The sequence below is a fragment of the Pan troglodytes genome, chromosome 9 (genome assembly GCF_028858775.2).
Source record: "Pan troglodytes isolate AG18354 chromosome 9, NHGRI_mPanTro3-v2.0_pri, whole genome shotgun sequence".
Classification (NCBI taxonomy): Eukaryota; Metazoa; Chordata; class Mammalia; order Primates; family Hominidae; genus Pan; species Pan troglodytes.
In genome coordinates, this window is record NC_072407.2 from 133,829,469 (window position 1) to 133,852,580 (window position 23,112).

Genomic DNA, 23,112 nt, shown 5'->3' on the forward strand with positions numbered 1-23,112 from the left:
ACCCCAGGCAAAGGGCCTAATGAGAAATCAGTCAGATGTGCCGTGACACTGCCTAACCCACAGGCTTCCATCTGCTTGCACCCTTCGCTTCCAAACAGAGCACCAGTTGTGTTTGTTCAGTGACCAACTGGCCATCCATCGCCTCACCTCCTCCAGATTGCAAACCACCAGCAGCAGCCCGGGTTCCTCCATATCAAACCAGAGCAGCCCGGGAAGGTTGTTCATCCTCCTCCCTCTTTCCTGATGCATTTTTCATCATTAAAGGGAAAATGTCATTTTGGTGGCAGATACTAGTATGATTGGTGTCAGGAATGAATCTTCCTTTCTCTGTCAGCCTTGCTTCACACAGTCCTAAGACAATGTTCTGTTGAAAGGCCACTTCCATTTCCAACGCCAGCAGTGTGCGAGAAGAGCCGGCTCTGCTGTGACAGATGGGCCTGCCAAGGCTGGCGCTGTGCCAAGGGGTGTAACTTAAGCTCGACCCTTGCACACCGGGCAAGCCTGAAGAAGCTTCTGGGAAGCTCAGGTCTTATTTCTGGAGGGATTCTGCTGAGAACATATCTTAAAAAGAGAAAACCTGCAGCTCTATTCAGTGATTAGGTTTTAAGAGGTGGAAGATCTGCCATCATCACTGATATATAGAGTCCCATAAATCCAAACCCGTTTATTGGAAAGCTGATCTGGAAATGAAGATTTTTATTTTCTGGCAGCAGAAATGTAGGTCAGCCTCTCCAGATCTTTTCCAGGTGCAGGCCTGGACCTGGCACGGGCTGGAAGTAACCACGCATTTCACCCACACGGTGTGCCTCATCTGACACTCTGCATACCACAAACTGTTAGGACTCATTTACAGCTTCGTTTTCTCATGCATGAAATAAAGGTAATAGTACCTAGACTACCTTTCTCAGTCACTGAGAGGTCATTTCATTTCAATGAATATTTGTTGAACTCACGCTCAGGGTCATATGCTTGCTCAGTGTTGGGCAGGTACAAAGATGAACCAGAAATGGCAACTGCCTTCAGAGAGCTTACAACCTAGTTGGTAAGATCAGACAAATCTACAGTCCATTACAATGTAGATACACATACACACATTTACAGAGTTCTAGATTGTGAAATATATATATATTATTTCACATTATATATGTGAAATATACATATATATGTGTGTGTGTATATATATACATTTCCTTTAAAATAATTGATTTCAACCAATAGAAAAGAGAGGCTTGGGAAGCATTGGTTAAACTAATGTTCCATGGAGGAAATGGAATCTGAACTGGTTCTTGAAACCTGAATAGGATTTAGAAAGCTGTGGATGGTAGGAGGGCATCTTGGCAGAGCAAAAGTCTGAGCATTTACACAGTTTGTGATATGCAGGGCAACTTTCCAAGAAGAACGTCTAGTCCAGGTTGATTGGGTCCTAGGATGTTACATGAGTGCAAAAATGAGGCCACAACAAAGACTAACACTACTTCTTTAACTTGGGATACTTCTTGATTGTCAGTCTAAAGAGTTGGGTCTTTATGTCATAGGCAGGGGGAGCCACTGAAACTTCCTACATAGGTAAAGGACATTATCTGATCCCTGCCTGAGAAAGATAAAGCTGGCTTCTGCATGTGAAATGCCGTACATCTGCTATTCTTAACTTTTTCTAACATAAAAATCATTGAAAATATTTTATAATACCCTCATTACTGTGCAGAAAATAAGTTCACAGATAACATATAACACCTATCACATACTTCAGAAAATGACCTATACAAAGTCTGACTGAATCTGAAGGAGAAATAAATAGAAAATGATTGATAATATAAATGTAAAATAAATATTTGGATACAACTACCCCATAGGATATAATGAAGTATGGAAGCGTCTATATGCAGAATCACCATGAATGTGACAGCTAAGCAACAGTAGAGACTGCTACAAGGATGTAGAATTAATTGATGACTCAATATGATGAGAAACATTCCCACTGGGTACGTGATTTTTCAAACTAGTGAACACTTCTTGGTAAAGACGTGAACAAATCAAACACAGTCTTTCTTTGACTCGCAGGATAGTTGCATTCCTGGAGAATTAGCGAATATTAAAACCTGGCAAGAATATCTGTGTTTACATGCCAAATGGAGTGCATTTTAGGCTTTTTTTTTTTTTTTTTTTTTTTTTTTTTTTTTTTTGAGACGGAGTCTGGCTCTGTCGCCCAGGCTGGAGTGCAGTGGCGCAATCTCGGCTCACTGGAAGCTCCGCCTCCAGGGTTCACGCCATTCTCCTGCCTCAGCCTCCAGAGTAGCTGGGATGACAGGCTCCCGCCACCGCGCCCGGCTAATTTTTTGTATTGTTATTGGAGATGGGGTTTCACTGTGTTAGCCAGGATGGTCTCGATCTCCTGACCTCGTGATCCGCCCACCTTGGTCTCCCAAAGTGCTGGGATTACAGGTGTGAGCCACCGCGCCCGGCCTAGGCTTAGATTTTTAAAAGAAAAAGGTTTCACTCACCTAAATGTCTGGCACGCATTTGACGTCCGTGGCTGGATAGCCATGCGTTGCTGCGTCTCTAACCTCTGCGGCCTCTGTACACTAAACGGCAGCAGTACCTCTCCAATTACGGTGGTGACCAATATCCACTCAATTTTCCACTCCCACACTCCAAGGAGTGTGCCCTGCCCCTGTTGAGAAGCACTGACTAAGGCAGAGGCAGGGTTGGAAGCAGAGAGATGAGTTAGGATTTAATTAAAACAGTAGAGAGAGAGGGGAAAGAAAAAAAGCAAGAGAGCCTTGGTGGTAGCATTGGAGACTGGCAAGAAGGAAAAAAATTAAGAGGCACTGATCTACCAGTGAGCAAAGGGTTGGCAATGCCCTTGGCAAAGTTTACATCACTGTGCAAATATTGTTGCAGTTGGAGTTAAATGTCATCACACTCACTGTACAGAGATGGTATCTGAAGCACTGAAAAGGTGCAATGACTTTTGCAAAGACACAGCACAGGTCAGGAATTGTGTTAGACACCCAGTGCCGTAGAACTACACTTTTACTGTAATTACTAATGCAAAGGAGCTTCTACTCAGCATGGGAAATTATAAGCAGAAAACTCGAGTAGAGCAAATATAAAGGTAGAAATAACTTCTGAAAATAGTCAAATTCCAAGTATTCTATTTATCACCTCTTGATGGAACACCTGGGAAACTCTAGGATTCCAAACAAAGACCAATATTCCACAATCCATCCACTTTTTTTGTTTGCTCATACATCTAAATATTCATCAGTAACATTTGAGACAAAGGAAAGAGATAATTATGAGGGGAGAGTTTTTAAAAGATATTAAAGGTTAACAGAATTCTTGGCATTTGTGTCGTGTCAATTTCCATGTAATTATGCTCAGTTCCCAGAATTCAGTGTCAGTTGTGCCTGTTAATGCTTAAAGATGATATCCTTGGAAAATAATTTATAAGATCATTTCTCAAATTTTTCAGATTCAAACCAAGCACCCTGGCTAATAGGCTGATTATTATTAATGTTATTCTTGGGTGGAGAGTGCTAGGAGGTCATAAGTGGGATGTTGGGATCAAAGTGGATTTGTTATGAGAGTGTGGTTAGCTATCTCTCCTAAGAGCAGAATGACTGTGCTCGAAATGTTTATATAACCTGATTTACAAACCTCTTCTATTTTTGTTTGATAAATAATAAGAATGTGGGAAAGCACCCCAGTTCTCTGGAATATGACTGCCTTTTAGAAGAAGGAAAGGGATCCAGTGCTGATGTCTGCCTGTGGGGAAGTCTGACCAACTGGCTTTGTGGAAAAACATTGAGATGCACAGGCCTAGATATTTTTTACATGTTTATTCATTTGTTCATTAATTCTTCTCCCATTTATCATTGAATGTATTTTACCTGTTCTTTGCTGAGATTGAGTGATTATAAATAAGACACTCTCCCCTTTTCTGTTCTCTTGAAATTGTGTACATTCCCTTTGTAGTATTGACTCCAATTGTGATTCATTGATTATCTGTGCAATTATTTCTAACATTCATTTCTTCCAGCAGTCTGTAGCCATGGAGGTTGGATACCAAGGATATGACAGTCCCTGATGTAACACGTCACCTAACCTAGGATATGCTTGTTGAATAAATGTGAGAAGGGTGTTCTCATCCCTACTGGGCAATCAAAAATAATCTTTTCAACTAACTTACTCTGATCTTGATTTGGGAGAACATTTTCTAAAGCCAGTCCAGTCTTGGCCTACCATGTTTTTCAACCTCTTGGGCTCTGTGCATTTACGCATCTGTGTCTTCAGAAAATGAAATTGAAAAATAATCTAGTTTCCCCCACCTTCTGTTGAGGCCAATGCTGTGGAGCACAAAGTCGAGAACTCAGGCTCATGCATGATCTATTGTTTGGGATGATTGCTGTCACCATTCTCTTCCACTAGAGTGAAAAATGAAAAATTCTATGGAAAACAAATTGCTTCCCATCACGCTCTAAAATGTAGGCTGACACAGGGACGCATTGAGGTGGCTAGAAAGAGCTAAGACAGAGTTTAGAGACGTATGTCGTAATCCAGCTCTTCCAGTTGCTAGAAGTCAAACTTTTGGAACGAGGCAGCCAAGCGAAGTGAAGTATGTGTCCAAGGTAAATTCAGAGGCAGTGTACAAAAAACAAGTGAGTGCACAGAGGAGCAGGGGTCCCCAGCCCAGTGAAGAGTGAAAGTTGGAGGTCATACATGGAGGAAACAGCCAAGCATGTGAAGGATTGGAAAGCAAGGCAGGCCAACTAACCCTGCCTAAAGGGAACTGTTCTCCTCCTCAGGGGGCATTTCCACATAAATCATGCACACACTTTTCATAGTATTTTTAAAAATGCCTTTACCAAGTGTACATAAACCTTCTACAAGGAGTTGTAACATAATGTAGGAGTCAGAGAAGGGCGAGATAAGCATAATTCAAGTATCCCCAGCCAGGCAGAAAATGGAATTACTGGGTAGATGGGACCATGACATTAGAAAGGTCACACTGGGTCACATAAATGCAGATGTCCTAGTTACCTGCTTTGGACAGTGGCAATTTTACATGAGTCATACTTCAAAGGTTAGGGATATATAGCAGATGCCTCTAACCTAACAAACAGTATGGGTATATCACACATTAATTTATTCAAACCTTTTCATATCTTATTTAGAGATTATTTTTGTCTGTATAAGTTTTATTCAGACATACTTGTTTTTATCCTTTAACTACTGTCTTGATTTCTTAGAGTTTTTAAATTTTATTTTAGCTAGAGTTTGGTCATTAAGTATGTGTTCACTCTATCCTTATACATCGTGAATATCAAATGTCATCATCAATTTCATGTTCCTCGTTTGTAGAGATTTGGAAGTCCCTACAAAACAAATTATTTCAATTTTTGAATTTTCGTCAGCTGTGCTGGTCACTTAAATACAACAAATATTTATCAAAACCAATTATGTTCCAGGCATTGTGTTAGGTTTCAGGAATGTAACGAGAAAAAAGGACAGAAATTAGACCATTACATGTATTCTGAGTGTTATGCGAGGCACTGATGCAGAGGGCATGTGCCAAGTCCAGTGGACTAGCACAGTGAGGCCTTCGTGAGCCAGTCAGAACCGAGAAGTGTGACGACAACTCAGCCCGAGACCATGGGGACTGCATCCTAGGCAGGAAGTGGAACATGCAAAGTCCCTCAATTGAGAAAGAAGAACCTCTGAGGAATTAGAAGTGTAATACAATAAAACAAAATCTGACATGGCTCCAAAAGGGAAGAAGTAGTTGCTAAAGCTGAAAATACACAGATGCCACATCCTGAGGGCTCAGAAACCACAGAAAGGATTTTGGAGCTTTATTCAAATTGCAGTGTGGAGCCACCAAAGATTTAATCAGGACAGTGACAAGGTCAGATTTCAGGAAATCTTCCTTTCAATGTGGAGATTGAAACAGAGCTGGCAAGAGCAGAAGGAGGACATCCACATAAGATGAATTTCAGGAATCCAGATAAGAAAATGAGGAGATCTTAGCTTGGGCCAGGCAAGGCAGTAGAGGTTGAGAAAGGTGGATGGATGTAAAATACATTTTGGAGGAAGAACACAGGAAAAAGACTGAGGGAGAGAAAGAGGGAGAGAGAGAGAGAGAAAGAGGGAGAGAGAGATTGGGTAATGAGGGGCAGTGATAAGAGGGAAGAGATTAAAAGTGACTCGATTTCTGATTTCAGCAGTTGGTTGCATGAAGTTTATTATTTGTGAGCTACAGTGATAACTACTATAAGCAATACTAGGAGAATTTTTATGGAACAATTTTGAGTAAAAATAACATTTCTTTCTCGTTCCTATTTTTTCTAATACCCTTTTAGTGTTTTTCATAAAAATGTTTGGGCCAACACTTGTTTTTTGGCAAAAATTCCTGATACCTGCAGAAAGCAATCTATAGTATCATGCTCCAATATGTGTTGTAAGGACCATAGCTTGGGAACTGCTAGCCATCACTGATTCCAAGATTACTTTCCTGGGTTGTAAAAGAATAATCAGTAGCAACCATTTGTGGAGTTGGTACTACAGGCCAGGTACTTCACTGGTACTTTACATAAATTATTTCATTTAACCCTCACAGCAAATATAAGAGGTAGGTATTATTCCTTTTTAATAGAGGAGAAAAAGGAGACTCTGAGAGGTGAGAACATTTTCCAAGGTCAAGCTAGTAATTTGTGGAACTTGGACATAAAGTCAAAGCCATTAAATCCAGCATTCATGCCCAATCCCTTCCACATCACTGTCTCTTCATCGACTGCCTAGATGCCAGCAACTTACATGCATACTTTATTTTTTCTAAAGTATCTTCCATTATATTTGGCCACTTTTCCACATATCCAAATAACTTTCTGGATTATTTGCAGCTCATCCATGTGAGCTAAAGTTTTAATTACTTAAGGGAACCTAATGTCTTCTGCAAACTTGGGAGAGTTCTCTATGAATTCCCTTTGACAGATCATTGGTAAAAATATTAAATTTGATTTGTCCTAGCAACTGTCCCTTGGGGAATCTAGTATTAATACTTTGCCATATAGAAACATGTCAATCTACCCTTGATTTATATCTTAGCTTTAAGCAACTCTCTGCCTTTGAAAAAAAAAGATAGTCTTCTCATTACTCACTTTTCTAAAAGGTATCTGTGATCCTGACACCTTGTCAAAACTGTTGTAAAAGCCAGGGTAGATTATTTCATGTGTTGTGGTTTATTCACATGCACGCTGACAGCATTTTCCAAATTCTGCCTCCTCCAGGTTCAAAGCTACCTGAACAGCACATAAGTTCATTTTCCTAAGACACTCACAAGTTGCTCCTTCTTTCTCATGACCTGCATGCAGTACCACTGGTAGTTTTGTGCTAAGCTAGTGAAGGAAAGCATACCAAAGCTTTAGGGAAATCATTTCTTTCTGGGAGATGCTGCCAATGTCAACCCAGGTTGGGAAAGAAGCACAAGGCTGTGATGCCCCAAGGGCAACCTCAGTTACTTTATTTAGAAAGGCCCTGAACTCATGATGGTAATGCATACAGGTGGACCAACAAGGTGAAAGTCACAGAGATTCACAAGCATACAGAAATGCATTTTATTATTTCTTTGTAAGAGTCAATAAGTTTGTCAGAGTCAATAGATGCTTTAAATTGAAGTAAAGAAGAAAAAAAGGAAGTGGATAGTTTGGGTATTAGTTTAGCTAGAAATACAAAGAAACTTGACTTCTAGGGCAGTACAAATTCAAGCCTTCCACAAACAAACAGTTGAGAGTATGTTTATCTTCTTAAAATGTGTGGGTGCCTTCCCACCACTTCACCTGCTCCTCACTGGTGCTTTGTCCCCTCCCTACTACCATTCCTGTCCCAGGGCCTGCAAAGCAAACAGTGAACATTTATAAATCAAACTTGGTGAACTAAACATTTAGAACCTTAGCGTGAATGATTTTAGTCTCATCCAGTTCCTGCTTCCCCAAGGAAAGTTCAGATTCTGTGCAGCCTTGACGCATTGGTTTAAAGTTAACTCAGTTTGAACACTAACCCATCTAATTAGGTGTTTGTTTGAAATCCATGTCTCAGTAGTCAACTGATCGGATGAAACTGGTATGGTGTGTCCGTATATGTTTGGTGTGGAAATGTAAATGGGTTACAATCCCAGCAAAATAACATCACAGCAGTTCAGCCAGGTCCACATTTCTAATAAAGAATATTGATTGATTTCAGGGATAGCAAAGATCAGTTCTACCCAATTACACTCTTGCTGCCCCTTCTAAAGCAGCATGACTCAGGAATTATTTCACGGCACTTAGCTTTTTATATACAACTGCTATTATAAAATGTTCTTTGTGACACATGAAATTATATGTCTGTATATGTATCCGTGTGTGTACAGAATATGCTATGAACATATGCCTAAATGGCTTATTTGAGAAACTCAGGAGAGATTGAGATAAAATACAGCAGAATGAGTCTGAACCATGAAGTCCAGAAGAAACAAACACTAACAGAAAGGAGAGAGAATCCAAATAAAAAGAAAAGGTGGGAAGAGGTAGATACAGGAAACACAGAGAAAATCCCTTACTGAAGAGAAGAAAAAAAAATAGGGCCACGGAAAGTTAAAGGACAGACAGTGTGCAACCAGTCCAATAGATCTTTAAAGCTCTTCTAACCTGGATATTCCAATAGTCTAGTCATGGAAGGAGGGTGTAAATATTCTCTTTATGGCTGGATGCCTAGCATAGACTGTATCTAGATAGCCATGTCCTAGGTAGGCTTTAGGGGAAGATTCCCAAATGGGCAATGAATTTAGATTTAATAGGACAGTTACTGTAAGTTTAAATAAATGCCAGTTAAATATTAACAGCGTATTTATTGAAGATTAACATTGCTGGTTGCATTGTGGGATTTTCTTTTCCTTAAAGAAACCCTTTATCGGAAGACTTTTAATCATCTTGACTCTTCCATCGCTTGCCTCAGATCCAGGGCAGCTCATTAATTACTTTGTACAACAGTTTTCAACATTCTGAAGTGGTTACCTAGATGAATGGGAAGAATGGAAGGCCATATAAGGGCTATTTCTGTGCAGGAAGGATCGATGAGTGAATTTGATAAGAGCATTGAGAAGCATTATAATCCTAGACTATTAGAGTTAGAAATGTCCTGGGAAGCCATCTCATCCAAACTCCTCATTTAGAAGGCAAGAGGAAGAGGGCAGAGCTATTCCACTGAGCTGGTAAGGGGCAGACTTAGGGCAGGAATTCCAGACCCTGGATCCCAGCCCCTTACTGAGCTGTCACCATACTCTGAAATTGTTCGTTTAATTCTGCAAAAGTGCATTAACCCATTTGAGTGAATTGGTCATTAGACCTTCTCAGTGACACACAGATCATGAAGATTTTTTTTTTTTGTTTTTTGACAAACAAAGGAGCTAAAAATTCAAACACAAGCAGTGACTTATCTAAGGTGACAAAATGATGGGCTGAGTTGAAACTAGAACTCAGGTCTTCTGGTTTACAAAATGTATTTGCACAAATGTCACCTCCAATACAAAGTACAGTTGGACACATATGTTATTATGCAAATTCTTATGTCATTAAAATTTATTTTGTCTGCTGTTGTTTTTGGATGGGGAACAAGGAATAAAACCTCTAAAGAAAATGAGGGGAAAAGGTCAAACAGAGACAAAAGTTCTAGGTGATTGTTTAGGGAGAATGGAGCACAGGGGTAGAAGTAAGCCAAGTTCCTCTGAGAGTTTAAAACCCAAGTTAAAACTTGGGGTTTTAAACTCCAAATTTGTACTTGATAAAATTGCCATTCCTAGGGCTCTTTCTGTTTGAGAAGGCACTTCCCTACTCTGGCTGGGCTCAGAAACATTAGAACTGGTGTCTGTGTGTGCATGTAGATGAATGTCTGCAGGTGACTCTTTCACAGAGCTTACAAGGCCAATCCCTGAATGTAGAAATTAGGAGAGATGAGGCAGGCCCAAGATGTTCTTATCCAGTGATGTGTTTAAGATGGAGACCTGAGCGTGTTGGGCCTTGCATGGTCGAAGAAGCTTTGGATTCAGCCATCAGGCACCTTGGAGCAATGAAGGGCTTAAAGGCTTATGGTAGGAGGTCAGACATTGTGGCTCACTTTACAATGGGATGGAGGTGTCCTGTCTTTTTGTTAGGTGGATTGGCTACTTTTCTGTTGTACTTTCAAAGTTTCCCAGGCTGGTACTGAAAGAGAAAGCTGCCTCCCCTTTTGCAAGCACAGGCTGTTTCCCACAGGCCTAGAGAACAGAGGCCTGACAGTGGGGTGGGAGCTGGGGGGCCACGGCTCTTCCTGCTGTGGGTGGTCTGGAGGCTGTGCTACTTCCTCTCTGACTACATCTCAGCATGACGTTCCTGCTCTGTCCGCCTTATGCTGTGAACTCTAAGAGCATTCCCAGGGCCTGCACTCAGCAGTCTGCTCCTGGGTTCTCTGCGTGAATGTTACCTGTAGGCTGACTCAGAATGAAGGAAGCACAGCCAATGGCAGCTCCTTCCAGTCCCAGCATGAGAAGCCTGGGAGCAGCCAGGCCTGTGCTAAACTCTTTGCAGCTACTCCCTCATCTCATCCTCACAGCAGTACTGAGCAGTAGGTACCATGAGGACCACTATTTTACAGATTAGATTAGGGCATGTCCCCAAGGTCCCACAGCTAGTAATGGAGAGGGTGAATATTTGACTTCTGGTCTGAGTCTAAAACCCAAGGTCACGGTCCTTCTTATTGGATAAATATGTACTGAATGAATCCATGACTGCATGAACACACAATGTTAATGGCATTAGAGGTTTTCAGTGAGACACAGAGCACTCCCGAGGTGCCCATCCTTAGTTTGTATGAGCACCGTCTGAGGCTGTCAAAGAAGTTTCTGCTCATGCTCCTTTCCGTCTTGGGTCGTGTAGCGTCTGTGCTGTCTTCTGCCATCCACGAGATTCCTGCCCATGCTTGCCCATCCCTTCATCTCCCGCTCACTGTTAAGTCCAGTTTAATGTCATTTCCTTAGGGAAAAGTTTCCTGATCTTCCAGACACGATGAGAATCTCCTATCCTGTCTTTTCCATTTTTTTTTTTTTTCTCACAGCATTCATCACAATTGTATCCACTATTTCATAAAATTCTTTGTTAAGTGTCTGTCTCCCCTGCTGGAAGTGCACTTCATGCAGGGGAGGCCCACGTTACTTTTGCCTATGTCTCTCCCATTCATTGCTTTCACTGGCCCTGTTGAGTTGATGAAGGGCTTCCCAATATTGAGAAGTCCTTCAGAGCACCCCACCCCTCCTAATACCCCTTCCAATGAAGCTAGAGAACCAAGATTGTGCCTGGGAATCTGGATAAGTGTAATGAGACAAATCACTTCCCACAGGCTAGGCAGACCTCAGCTTTTTTGTCTCAGCAATGAGAAAGTTCTCAAGGGCTTATAGGGGAGTGCAGGGTGGAGTTCATTTAATTTTCATGGATGTTAAGAGAAATAAAACCACTGACAAACCCAATAGCACTAGACGACACGCAACTCAAGGGCAGGGGCATGTCTTTATTTTTGTACCTCTCAACACCGTTCCTGGTACACACAAGGAACTCAAAATCTGCTTGCTGGTTGATTAACTAATTTGAGTTCAACCGAATAATTTGATACCCAAAGTGATTCTGGGCAATCATGGTAACCTGTCCTCTGTGGGTCTCTCTCTCGGCCACAGATGATGCAGCAGCAGGAGTTACTGAGCGGTTAGCTCTTAAATATTGTTCTTATCTGACAGGTAGAGTAGAAAGAACCCTGTTGTAGGAGTCAGGAGTTCTGAGTTCTAGTCTGGATTGGCCAGTTTATAAACTTTATGCTCCTACGATCAACTCCTCCTCCTTCCTGGGGCTCAATCCTTCACTTAAGAAATGAATGGATTATACTAAAGATCTTCCAAGGTCCCTTCTGAATGTATCATTCTGTGATGTTACGAGTCCAAGGTCTTATTATGACCCAAAACTTAGATAAAAAGGAAAGACTCTGCCCCAAAGACCCCTGGCTCTCAGGCTGTCCCCTTTGGGCACCTGCCTTTCGCTGTGTCGGCACTTTGATTTTGGCTTGTTCATCCTGCTCCCCCTGACTTTTCTGTCTACCACCGATTGTTCTATCCACCATCTCTCTGCTTTATGCATCTCTTATAAAGTTGTATGGGTTTAAAGTCCATAGATAGCCTCACCTTTGCCATTCCTTCATATCCTCCTTCTCAATTCTCTCTATTTGTGACCTCTTTTCTCTCCCTGGAGCCCTCTTCCCCTTTTCAAGTTGCCCCTTTGCTCTTTCTGCTGAAATCCTAACATGTTGGACTATAGCCCAGATGAACCACGATTTTATTTTGATCCTGTATTCATAGAGGAGCAAAAAATAGCATATATTTTTCCAGTTCCCAGCCCTTCCCTACTGCCCTAGAGGCATCTCTTTATCCAGATTTACACATCCTTTTCTGATTAAATCTTCCAATATCTATTTGATGTCACACCACTCTCTAACGGCCCTGCATTTCCCATCTTCTCGCCTGCACTCCTATGTGAGATCTCCACCAGGAGAGGGGAGCCTTTAGCCTTTTTCCACGAGGAGAAGCAGAGCTGGCATTTGTTAAGCTAGTGCTCCTCTTTTCGTCTCTTGTGTGTGTGGAATAGTGACAGCTCTTTAGCTGGCCCCAGCTTGCTCTGGGTAACATGGAGTAAAACAAAAACAACAGCTAATTTCTCTTTCATTGGGAGTTCTTCTCTGTTCCAGCCCTGCTTCAGTGTACAGATGCCAGGGTTGCCTGAAATCTCCATCTACTGCTTCCTCACCTGCCTGCCAACCATCCAGAGTCCACATGGCAGGCTCTTCTCTCCTCCCTCCTTTGCAGTCCCAGGATTATTAAAGGGAATATGATTGTTTCCTTTTGCTCAGGGAGTGTGTATGTGTGTACATGTTTGTGAGCTTGAAAGGCATTGTCCTATAGATATTTTTTATAACCTGAAGCAATTACAGCTGTCAGCACAGAGACAAGCTGTGACGAGTTGATTTATGTGTACAGTATATGTGTATGCACGAAGGAAGGGAAGAAGGAGACGGAGATGGTGTGAAAGAGGGTGGAGGTGGGCGCTCGTTAGGAATCGGCTTTCAAGGAGGCAGAAAGGAAGTTGTTTCTATAAAGAACACAAATAATGAAATTGCTTTGAATGTCATCCCTTTTCATTAACTCGGATATGCTGGGAAAAATAAAATAAATCCAGCAGTTTTTATGAAGCAGGAGACAGGATATAAGATAAGCCACTAAGTGTTGGTTATATTTAGGGATTAAGGGCTGGGAAGTGAGTTGACATATGATTTTGATCTTCATCTTTTCAAACCACCTCAATAGCCGGTTTGAATAAAATGGATTTTGTCTTGTTAATTATGTGGGCATCTCTGACCTTTCACCACTTTCTAAACTTCTATGTTTGAATAAAGTTTGGATCCCTGCGCCCACGAAGCAGCTATGAGGTTGCAAGTGCCTTTTCTTTGTCCTCCCTGTGAGTTACCTGAGTTTGGCTGGGTTTTCTGCTGCAACTGCTGGATTGCTAAGCTTAGCGCTCTCCCTTCACAGGCAGAGAAAAAGGTGGTTTGACTGTCTTAGATCAGCTGCATGCAGACGGGTAGAAACCAAACATCTCAAAGAGCCTGTAAGAAGAATTATTTTCTTGCCCAGACATACTAATGAAGCAATGGCAGGCAAATGTATTAATAAAGCATCTTCCATCTTAAATGGATTTCTAAGTATTTTTCTGTAGAGTTAATCATATATGTAGGCCCCTAGGGAAAGCCTGTTGTTGTCATTATCCATATCCCTAGATGCAAAAACTAATGCTCCTTTGTACCTACCTGAAAATTAGATGCAAGAGCCAGGATTAGCATTTATCATGAATCATCCCTGCCATTCTCAGGCCTCTAGGGAAATGACTGCAAAGCTCAGAATGAGCCCCTCTTCTTTCCCCATGACTAGCATTTGTTTCCAGTTGTTGTAGTGAGGATGTGTTTAAGAAGAGGGGTTGAGAGGAAGGAGCATAAGGGATGGTTGAAATGAATGGATGAATTATTAGAGGTGACCCCTTGACTTGTGGAGAAGAAGCCCAAATTCAGCAGACTGAAAGTCAGCAAACATATCTCACAGCTTTAGTATATCATCATATTTATCTTAATGTGGTGAAGTTTTTCAATTTCCTGTTTCCACAATTGCCCATTGGAAAATGGAGACACAATAGAAACTTCCAAGAATGGACTGGTGCTAAAATAGGTTAATTTTCCTCCTTTCCTTTCAAAAATACAAACAAAGATCTTCTGCTCCCCGCAGATGTAATTGTTTATTCCTGATAGTAAAGTCATTTGTTGCAGCCATAAGTTGACGATTGATAGTTTTAGTGTTATATATCAAACGATCCCCAGTGGCCAAAAGTAGCAGATGAGTTTCCCTGAGAATTTAATATCAGAAAAGTCACCGGAGGAGAGGAGGGAACAATTGGCCCAATGATGAGTTAATGCAAAGTATTTTGAGATATTCACTGTAAAGTCGCTTCACTCTTGCTGGCTAAGCACGTCCTAGTCAACTATGACAATGGAAAGGCAAGCCATCTTAGTCTTTCTTTGTTACCCAGGAGTGTGGTTTCCACTTCTCCAAAGCCTACTTGTGTCCTATCTCTATAGTTAGTGTGAGGGAGATTTGATTGGTGAAATGTTTGTGTCCTCTCCAACGTGGTATCTACATGTAAGTGATTGGTACTGCTCGAAGGTTGCCAGAATGAGTATTGTACCGAAGCCCTTATGGTTATATGACTCAGTTATAATGGTTCAGTCTCTTTGATACCGGATGGCTTTTTGGAAGACCATTTTTCTGTTATTTAACAGTTGTTAACAACAACAACAAAAAACTTCCTGGTTGTGTTTGATAGAGTCTAGGGGAGAAACAAAGCCACTGTTGCCTCCTCTCCATCCCCAAGGAGAATGTGGGTCAGGGCTGGAGCCCGGCTCTGGGAATCCCTGAGAAGGGAGCATTATTAATGTCACCACCACTGTGCCTGCTTAGCTGCTCTGTGCTTCCCCCTTGCACAAGGACCAGGCCCAGCCAGGGAAAGGAAACGCAGGCCATTCCCTCAGAGCCGAAGTTAAGGGAGATATAATAATACAGGCACAGGAGGACCAGCAGCAGCCAGAGAGGAGAAGTGACAGGGACCGAGGCAAATCCAGTCTCTCCCCGGGTTTCAAGAATTTGAGAAACACACCTCTTAAAGATGAAATCAGCTGTGCGAGAGTGTGAGGCCCAGGAAACCTGGGAGTCTGCTGTATAAATACAGCAAGTGGCTCACACTCATCCACCCAAGTGAGCACTTTTGCAGGCCCAGCATCTTTTAATGGCGACAAAACAAGAATAAAGAATGTAAGTGGGTGTCTGAACTTGACCAACATTTTGATGATGCGATTTTTCCAGTTTCGCACACTAAGAGGCTTCTGCGATTTTGGATTTGTTTTATATATGGCAGATCTCTAGAATGGTAGTGTTGAGTCTCTGGGGTTTTGAGCAGCTTTGTGGGGGGCTGCTGGGCGGGTGCTGTACTACTGAATAACTATGAGGTTCTTCTAAAACACCCTCCCAACACTCTGAGTTTACTCTGAATGCTAATGGGATTAATCTGATCATTTTAAAGGTGCGTGTATGCATGCTGCAGGGTGTTCCTTTCCCAGTTAATTAGTTTGTGACCCTTATTAAGATGTCTCAAGTCTGGGGCTGATTAAGGCTGCATGGTAACTTTGTCTTTTTTCCTAATTTGGAAGCGCGTAAATGGTTAAACTCCTGGCCTGGGCTGGGCTGGTGCACAGCCCGGGCCCGGCGCGGCGGGGGTTAAGGTGGGCGCCCGCGCCCGGCGCCCCGCGCCCGCCCGCCGGGATGAGAGCGCAATCCGCGCCGCCAGCCCGCCCGCTCGCTCCGAGGCGGCACCGGGAGAAAGTGGCGGTCAGGGATGGAGCTGCTGCCATGACAACCCCGGCGGTCGGGGCCCGCGCGCGTCGGGGCTGCTCCCGGGAGGAAGGCGGCGCGGAGGCCGGGGGCGGCCGCTGAGCTTGGCGTCCGCGTGGCTCCGGTGCCGGCTGCGCCGCGCCTTCCCCAGCGAGCTACCGAGCTTGGGGCCGCCGCGGTCCGCTCCCGCCGCCCGGCCTCTCCTTCCTCGGCCACCGCCGCAGCCCCTGCCCCGCCGAGCCCCGCCGGATAGCGGCGGCCGCAGCGCGCATTTGGGCTCTGAGGAAGTTGACCGAGGCGGCTGCCGCAGGATCCCGGGTCCGGATCGCACGAAGCCCGCGCGGCCGTCTCCTCCGCGCGCCACCCCTGCGCCTCCTGCGAGCTCCACTTCCCATCTGCTATTGTTTCCGATTGTTTTCCGGTGGCGAGCCCGGCTCCGAAACTTACAAAGTGTTGGATTTCCCCCGTTGGAACTGAGGGACTGCAGACCGCCTCTGGGTAGCTGGATGAAGCCCACCCCGTCCCCTTCTGGTACCAAAGTGCTTACTCCTCTCCAAAGTGCCATGTCTGAACTGCCACTGGGAAGAAGCGGCTCCTGAGACGCGCCCACACCTTTCACCTGCCTCGCGCTTCCCCCTCCTCGGCCACCTTCCCGGCAGAAGCAGCAAGGAGGGAGCCCCCTTTGGCCGTCCTCCGTGGAACCGGTTTTCCGAGGCTGGCAAGCCGAGGCTGGATTTGGGGGAGGAATATCAGACTTGGAGGAGTCTGCGCGCTTTTCTCCTCCCCGCGCCTCCGGGTCGCCGCTAGTTCACCGCTCAGTCCCCGCGCTCGCTCCGCACCCCACCCACTTCCTGTGCTCGCCCGGGGGGCGTGTGCCGTGCGGCTGCCGGAGTTCTGGGAAGTTGTGGCTGTCGAGAATGGGGGTCTGTGGGTACCTGTTCCTGCCCTGGAAGTGCCTCGTGGTCGTGTCTCTCAGGCTGCTGTTCCTTGTACCCACAGGAGTGCCCGTGCGCAGCGGAGATGCCACCTTCCCCAAAGCTATGGACAACGTGACGGTCCGGCAGGGGGAGAGCGCCACCCTCAGGTAGGGAGCTGACATTATTCTACGAACTGATGATTTGTATGGGGTGGGGGTAAGGGGCAGGGGTGCAGGTGTGTGCACTGAGGCGTGCCTGGGTTGGCGGAGAGGTCGCTGGTTCCCTGGGCTGCACAATTTACGGCTGCGCTGGGGGCTCTGCCCGGGAATGTGGCAGTCGTAGGGAAAGGCTCAGAGGTTCTGGCGGTGAGCTTTTTCCCAAAAACTGGCCTCTGCGGCTCAGGCACTTGTTAAAGGTGAGGGGTGGCTGGACCAGGTGGTCGCTGAGATTGAGGGACTTGTGCCTGGCACTGTCTGTGCCTGAGCCTGGTGGCCGTGGTGACAGGGGGCTTGGAGGGGCTCCCCGCGAGCAGTCTTCTCTGAAGTTAATGAGCCCCAAAGGAGGGGTCTGGCTTGGAGTGAATGCCCCCACTCGCCCATGCCATAGGGCTTTGCCAGCCCTGGCTCCTGCACTCTGGGAGAGCCGCTGCTTTGTCCTGGGCCTGACTGTGCCCGGGCTTTCCTGGGGTGCCTTCATGCCGTGAGCTGGTGGGCAGACAGAGATGCTTTCTCCTGTCTGAACGTGGCTTTTTGAGGCCCAAGTCATGGAGTCTGATTTGTCCGTGGAAAATGGCATTTACTGTAGTGAACTGTGTTCTGTTCCTGCTCTCCACCAAAACAGTACATGCAAAACTCGTCTACTGAAGAGAAACTAGGTTTCAGTGTTGGGTTGGGTCCTGATTGGCTTCTGGGGTTAAGGCTTACAGGCACTGGAGGAGGAGAAGAAGAAGAATCTCGGTTATGCTTTGTGTAAGGTAGAATGATTCTATCTCCCTGATTACCTTGCCTGCAGAAACGCAAACTCAATTTCCAGTGTTGATAAACCACACCTCTCATATGAGGGCAAAACACTTAATGATTGCGATGGGAAATTTTATTCTCTGGAATTTTATAAGAGAATAAGCATGAGGTGGACGTTAAGAAGGTTCATGGGAACGATTTCCCTGCCTCTCCTTGGTTTAGTCTGCCCTCTTAAATAAAGTTTTCCAAACTGAGCGACAGAACTAACCACAAGGCAACATGGCAATATTCCTGTCCTTTGCACATGAAGATTTCTGGAAAGATAACCCTGGTGCTGGTGTCTACTGTTTTGCCCCTCTGATGACTTCTTCTAGGATTGGGTTGTTTTGGACTGTATACTTAAGGCAATATCTATAGGATAGAAAATGGTGAAGACGAGGCAATGTCAATACAGAGCTGAGTTATCAGGACATTGCCAAAGGAAGTGTGTAATTTAGGGACCCGTGCAGGGCTACAAGCGTCCAGTGATCCTTTGTCTAGGCAAAGCTTATCCTCATGGCTCTGGTGAACTCCTAGTTATTTGTTGGCTCATGAGACCCACCTCTTCCACTCTTCCGAGCAAAAATAAAGCAACTTCCTTCCCCCACTCAGAAATGATTGTGTATCTGCTTTAAAAATGGATTTCAGGGGAGTTACAAATATGCAGTGATTTCAGACTACTTAAATAAAAAACCAAAAATAAATGTCTAGAGCAGTAATAATCAAGGAAATTTTCTTGTTCAAGAAATACTTGTCCTCCGGATGCCCCCTTTGTCCCTAGTCCTTGGCTGCAAGGAGGGCCTCCCAGGGACAGAGACATTCTCAATGGGGAACATTTTAGATATAAATGGGATTTTTTTTTTTTCAAGGAAAAGGTGTAAGGTAGCTCTGTAGAGACTTGAAGATAAATAAACAGGAAGTGGGTCCTGGCAGACAGAGACCAGGCCAGGATCTGGTCTCCAGAAGGTAGTCTTCAAGGCTTATCAAAGTCAGGACTGTCCAGAGGGTGGCTGCATTCAGCAGAGGCTGAATCACGGGACAGGCCTGAATTAGGAGGAGCTTCTTTTTGAAATCGCGTTATCATGTACTGGCTGACTTATCTTTCTTTGTCTTCCCTTTCATGGTTCTTTTTTCTCATTCTGCCGGTCCCCCTCTCTCTTTCAGCACTAATGTTTGTTTGCATTTTCACATGTGTTCTCAACCCAGTGGTATTGTTTGGGTATGGATGGAGATGGGAACATGGTGGAGCTTCCTTTCTAGACCCTTGAATTGGCCCCAACCCAGCCAAGTTCCTTCTGGAACATCTCCTGCCATTCTGTGCCAGCCTCAGGGGCTGAATGTCTTCCTGACACTCAAGAGAAAGGCCCTCACAGTGGATGGAGCACTACAGGGCAGGGATTAGATGAGCTAGGGTCTGAGCGACACCAGCCCTTGACCACAGGCCTGACTTAGGATATGAATCAGGCACCAGGTGTGACAAGCAACCAGTATGGAGGATGCTCAGGCCTCTCAGGATTGCCCTCCTTCTCAGACTCTGATGCGCTAGAACAAGGAAGGGCTGCCCTGCTGGGATGGACTTTGGTGGGGTGGAAGCCCCTGAACTCTCAAACATAGGTCCCGCATTTTCTTGTTCTGTGTACAGAGAGGCAAGTAGGAATTTCAGAATGTATTTTGTTTGCATAAAAATTGCTGCATTTTCATGTAACCTGACTGTAGGTTGCAACAATCTAGTAGTTCGGAGTTCTGAGTTATTTTCTTTTTGCTTTGTATTGTGTGTGTGTAGGGGGACAGAGGACCCTTCCTTCCTTCCTTCCATCTATCTTTCTTTCTTCTTCCGTTTGTTTTTTTCTGTTTTGGCTAATCATATAACCAAGCTGTAAGGAACCACAACCAGGGAAGACCAGAGCACCTGTGCTCTGGCCTGGAGGACCGCCATATCCATCTTCCTATGGGTGATTGGGTGATGATGGTGATACATGTAGTTTTCTTCATAACCAGCAGAGGACTTTTTGCTCTAATTTCATTTTATTCTGCTTTGTTCTCACCAACATCATATTTTGAGGATCTTTTGCAGTCCCTAAAGAATAAATGCTCAGCAGAAGATTCTAATGTGAGGAAACTTTAAAAAATGTTTTATCTTATCCAAGTAGCTCTAACAATCCTTGTGGAGGTATTGGGAAATGTTTCAATTAGCATAGCACTGACAGCCTGAAAAGAATTACAATTTGCAGTCTCCCACTCTTTCTGCCCTCGCGCTGACATTCTGTAGGCATATTTCTTAAAAGGGTGAGGTAAAACAGAATCTCCAGTAATAATACTATTAGCCAATGTTAATTGAGTGCTCACTATGCGTTAGGGAGTATCTAAGTGTTTTAATAATATCTAACCTATCATTCAGCCTCATTACATTAACACTTTAATAACAGCCCTATGGTGTAGGAGTTTTTATTATCCCTATTTTACAGATGAGGAAACTGAGGTGTGGAGAGTTTACATCCTTTGATGAAGGTGGCACAGCTAGGAAGCTTTGAAGCCAGGCTATGAAGCACTGGTAACAATCACGTTAATAAGATACATAGTACTATCATTGGTCTGTTACTGTGTGAACATTTTATGTAAACAGTAACATTTACTCCTCACACCTCTCTGAAATAGACTTAATTATTCCCGGTTAAGGCCTAGAGAGGGGGAACTTACCTGAAATCACATAAGAAGCCAGTGGCAGACCAGTATGCTAGCTCAGGACTCCACTCCTTGACTTTGTACACCAGGCTTCCCAGGACTATTCAGGACCCTTTGGATTGGTGTTCCTCTCATTCCTCTGTGGCACTTAATGTCTGCCCGGTTCATTTTGGCTTAGACCCTGTTTTCCAGTGTTATCTCTCTGTCTTCTTTCTTCCCTTGGGCTGCAGAGCACCTCTTGGAAAGCAAGAATCATGCCTTGTCATGGCATGAGCACTGTGTGCTGGCAGATGCTTACTCAAATAAAATGAATGAAAGCCAAACAACGATATCCCCCAGCTATATTCAGTTTATCTCCTTACCACATTTCTCTATCATTTTATTTTAAATTTCAACTACGGTCAATCAGAAATGTATTGAGTGGTTCTTTCAAGAAGGGGACTGTATTAGTCCGTTAGGCAGTGCTGATAAAGACATACCGAAGACTGGGTAATTTATAGAGCAAAAGAGGTTTAATGGACTCACAGTTCCACATGGCTGGGGAGGACTCACAATCATGGCAGAAGGCAAAAGGCACATTTTACATGCCAGCAGACGAGACAATGAAAGCCAAGAGAAAGGGGAAACCCCTTATAAAATCATCAGATCCTGTGAGACTTATTCACTACCACCAGAGCAGTATGGGGAAAACTGCCCCGATGATTCAGTTATCTCCCACTGGGTCCCTCCCACAACACATAGGAATTATGGGAGCTACAATTCAAGATGAGATTTGGGTGGGGACACAGCCAGACCATATCAGGCACTGAGCTGATGCCTGATATGGTCTGGCTTTTTGGGTGTGGAAAGGCATATGGCCTGGACTTGGCTTTTGGGGGCTTGGGTCCAGCTGGAAAAGCTGGCTGTGGACAAAGAGGTCATGGACCTTGTGAGGCAGAGTACACCATGAAAACGTGGGCGATCACGCTGTCCGTGGCTGGAGCAGAGCCCCTCTGTTGGAGTGAAGGCTTTCTGTGGGTTGGCAGGACTGCACTAGCTCCTAGCTCCTGGGTGGAAGTGAGCAGACATCAGTGAGGAATCAGAGAGCCTCAGATGCCCCAATGCATGGGTGTCATTCACTTAGAGACCTTCACTAAGCATCAACACACCTGTCACTTGGCAGTTTCAATGAATGCTTTCCACATTTCAGAGATTCCCCAATTAAGGCAGCAGCTAGTAAAGTGCATTCTTTCCTGGGGATCACTTGGCAGGTGGGTATCAGAGGCTGAACGCTGCATTCCGTCGCGCCTCTAGACCATAGGCTTAGCGATTGGATGATGTTGTTTTTCCAGGGTGAGTTAGGAATTGAAGGTCTGAGAAATGTATGCAATTTTGGTTGAGTTTTGATATGGAACTCCATGGAATCACACAGACTAAATGTGGTTTTGATACTTGAGAGGACCCAGGGAGTCACCCTCTAGATGAAGGAAGCTGTGGCACTTTGCTCATGTCACGTGAGGTGCTTGGAGTCTCATTTGATAAGCAGATGGATTCTCTGGTAGTCCCTCCAGCTACTCCACAGCCTCTTAAGGGTGGAACTAGGCCTCCTCCAGGCTTGCCTCCTAATCCTCAGCACATGGCTTGGCCTGTGGAATTTGCCAATAAAATCCGAAGGACTCTCATCCTGCCTTTCGTTTCACTCACTCTGTTGTGGACACCCATAAACACAGCTTATTCCAGCTGCAAAGCGTTTCCTCTTGTGGTCCGCCCTGCTGGGAACACCCCTACCCTGATCTTCCCATGGACAGCTGTTTCTTGTCATTTTGGCCTAAGCTCACAGAGAATTCCCTCCCTGATGCCTTTCCTGATACCAAATCAAAATAATCCTCTACCACTACCACCAGTCTTACTCTGGCATATCATCCTGGAGTTTTTCTTCAGAACAATCATCTCCATCTGAAGTTATCCCATTCATTATTTGGTTATCTGTGTATGGGTTGTCTTTCCCAAAGGGACCGAAAATTCCTTGAGAAGAGATATGCTCTGTCTTGTTAGCAGTGTCTGGTGGATAGAAGGTGTTCAATAAATTTGTTGCATGAATGACTACAGGAATGAAGGCCTGAGATCACGTCTTCTTCTCCTTGGAGTCTGTGTCCTTTTTCCTGGATTGTCTTGTGTTGTCCTTGCCTTGGGCATGTTACTTCCTCAGTGTCATTTCTGACTGGGCAGCTGTGTGAGGCTGCTCCTGTGGAGGTGCTGGAGACAGGTTACGAATACACAGAAGTCATTGAACTTGTGTCTGTCTGTCCAGGCCACAGATGAAGTGTGTTGGTTGTCCATTATTTCATATTTGCACCCATGACACTTGCCTTCCTTCTGCTGGGTCACCTCCCCACCCAGTCCTTAAGTCTTTGAAGGAACAATGATAGTCAACCCCAGGGAAATTAGCATTTTCAAGATAAGGAGGGACACAGAAAAGCACTGTGCCCATCCTTTC

The 23,112-nt window shown here is 44.5% G+C and overlaps 1 protein-coding gene across 9 annotated transcripts in view; it reads left to right on the forward strand.

Annotated features, from left to right (window-relative positions):
• The window catches only part of NTM (neurotrimin), a 970,591-nt gene that overhangs the window by 528,259 nt on the left and 419,220 nt on the right, over positions 1-23,112 (forward strand). For 7 of the 9 annotated variants that reach the window (XM_024347489.3, XM_016922301.4, XM_024347488.3 and 4 more), the window contains one exon: positions 17,039-17,123. In XM_024347489.3, coding sequence (XP_024203257.1) covers positions 17,039-17,123 — 85 coding nt within the window. Of the gene's footprint in view, positions 1-15,156; positions 15,464-17,038; positions 17,124-23,112 lie in introns of those variants that run through there. The other 2 variants (XM_016922309.4, XM_063784609.1) reach the window with 2 other exon arrangements.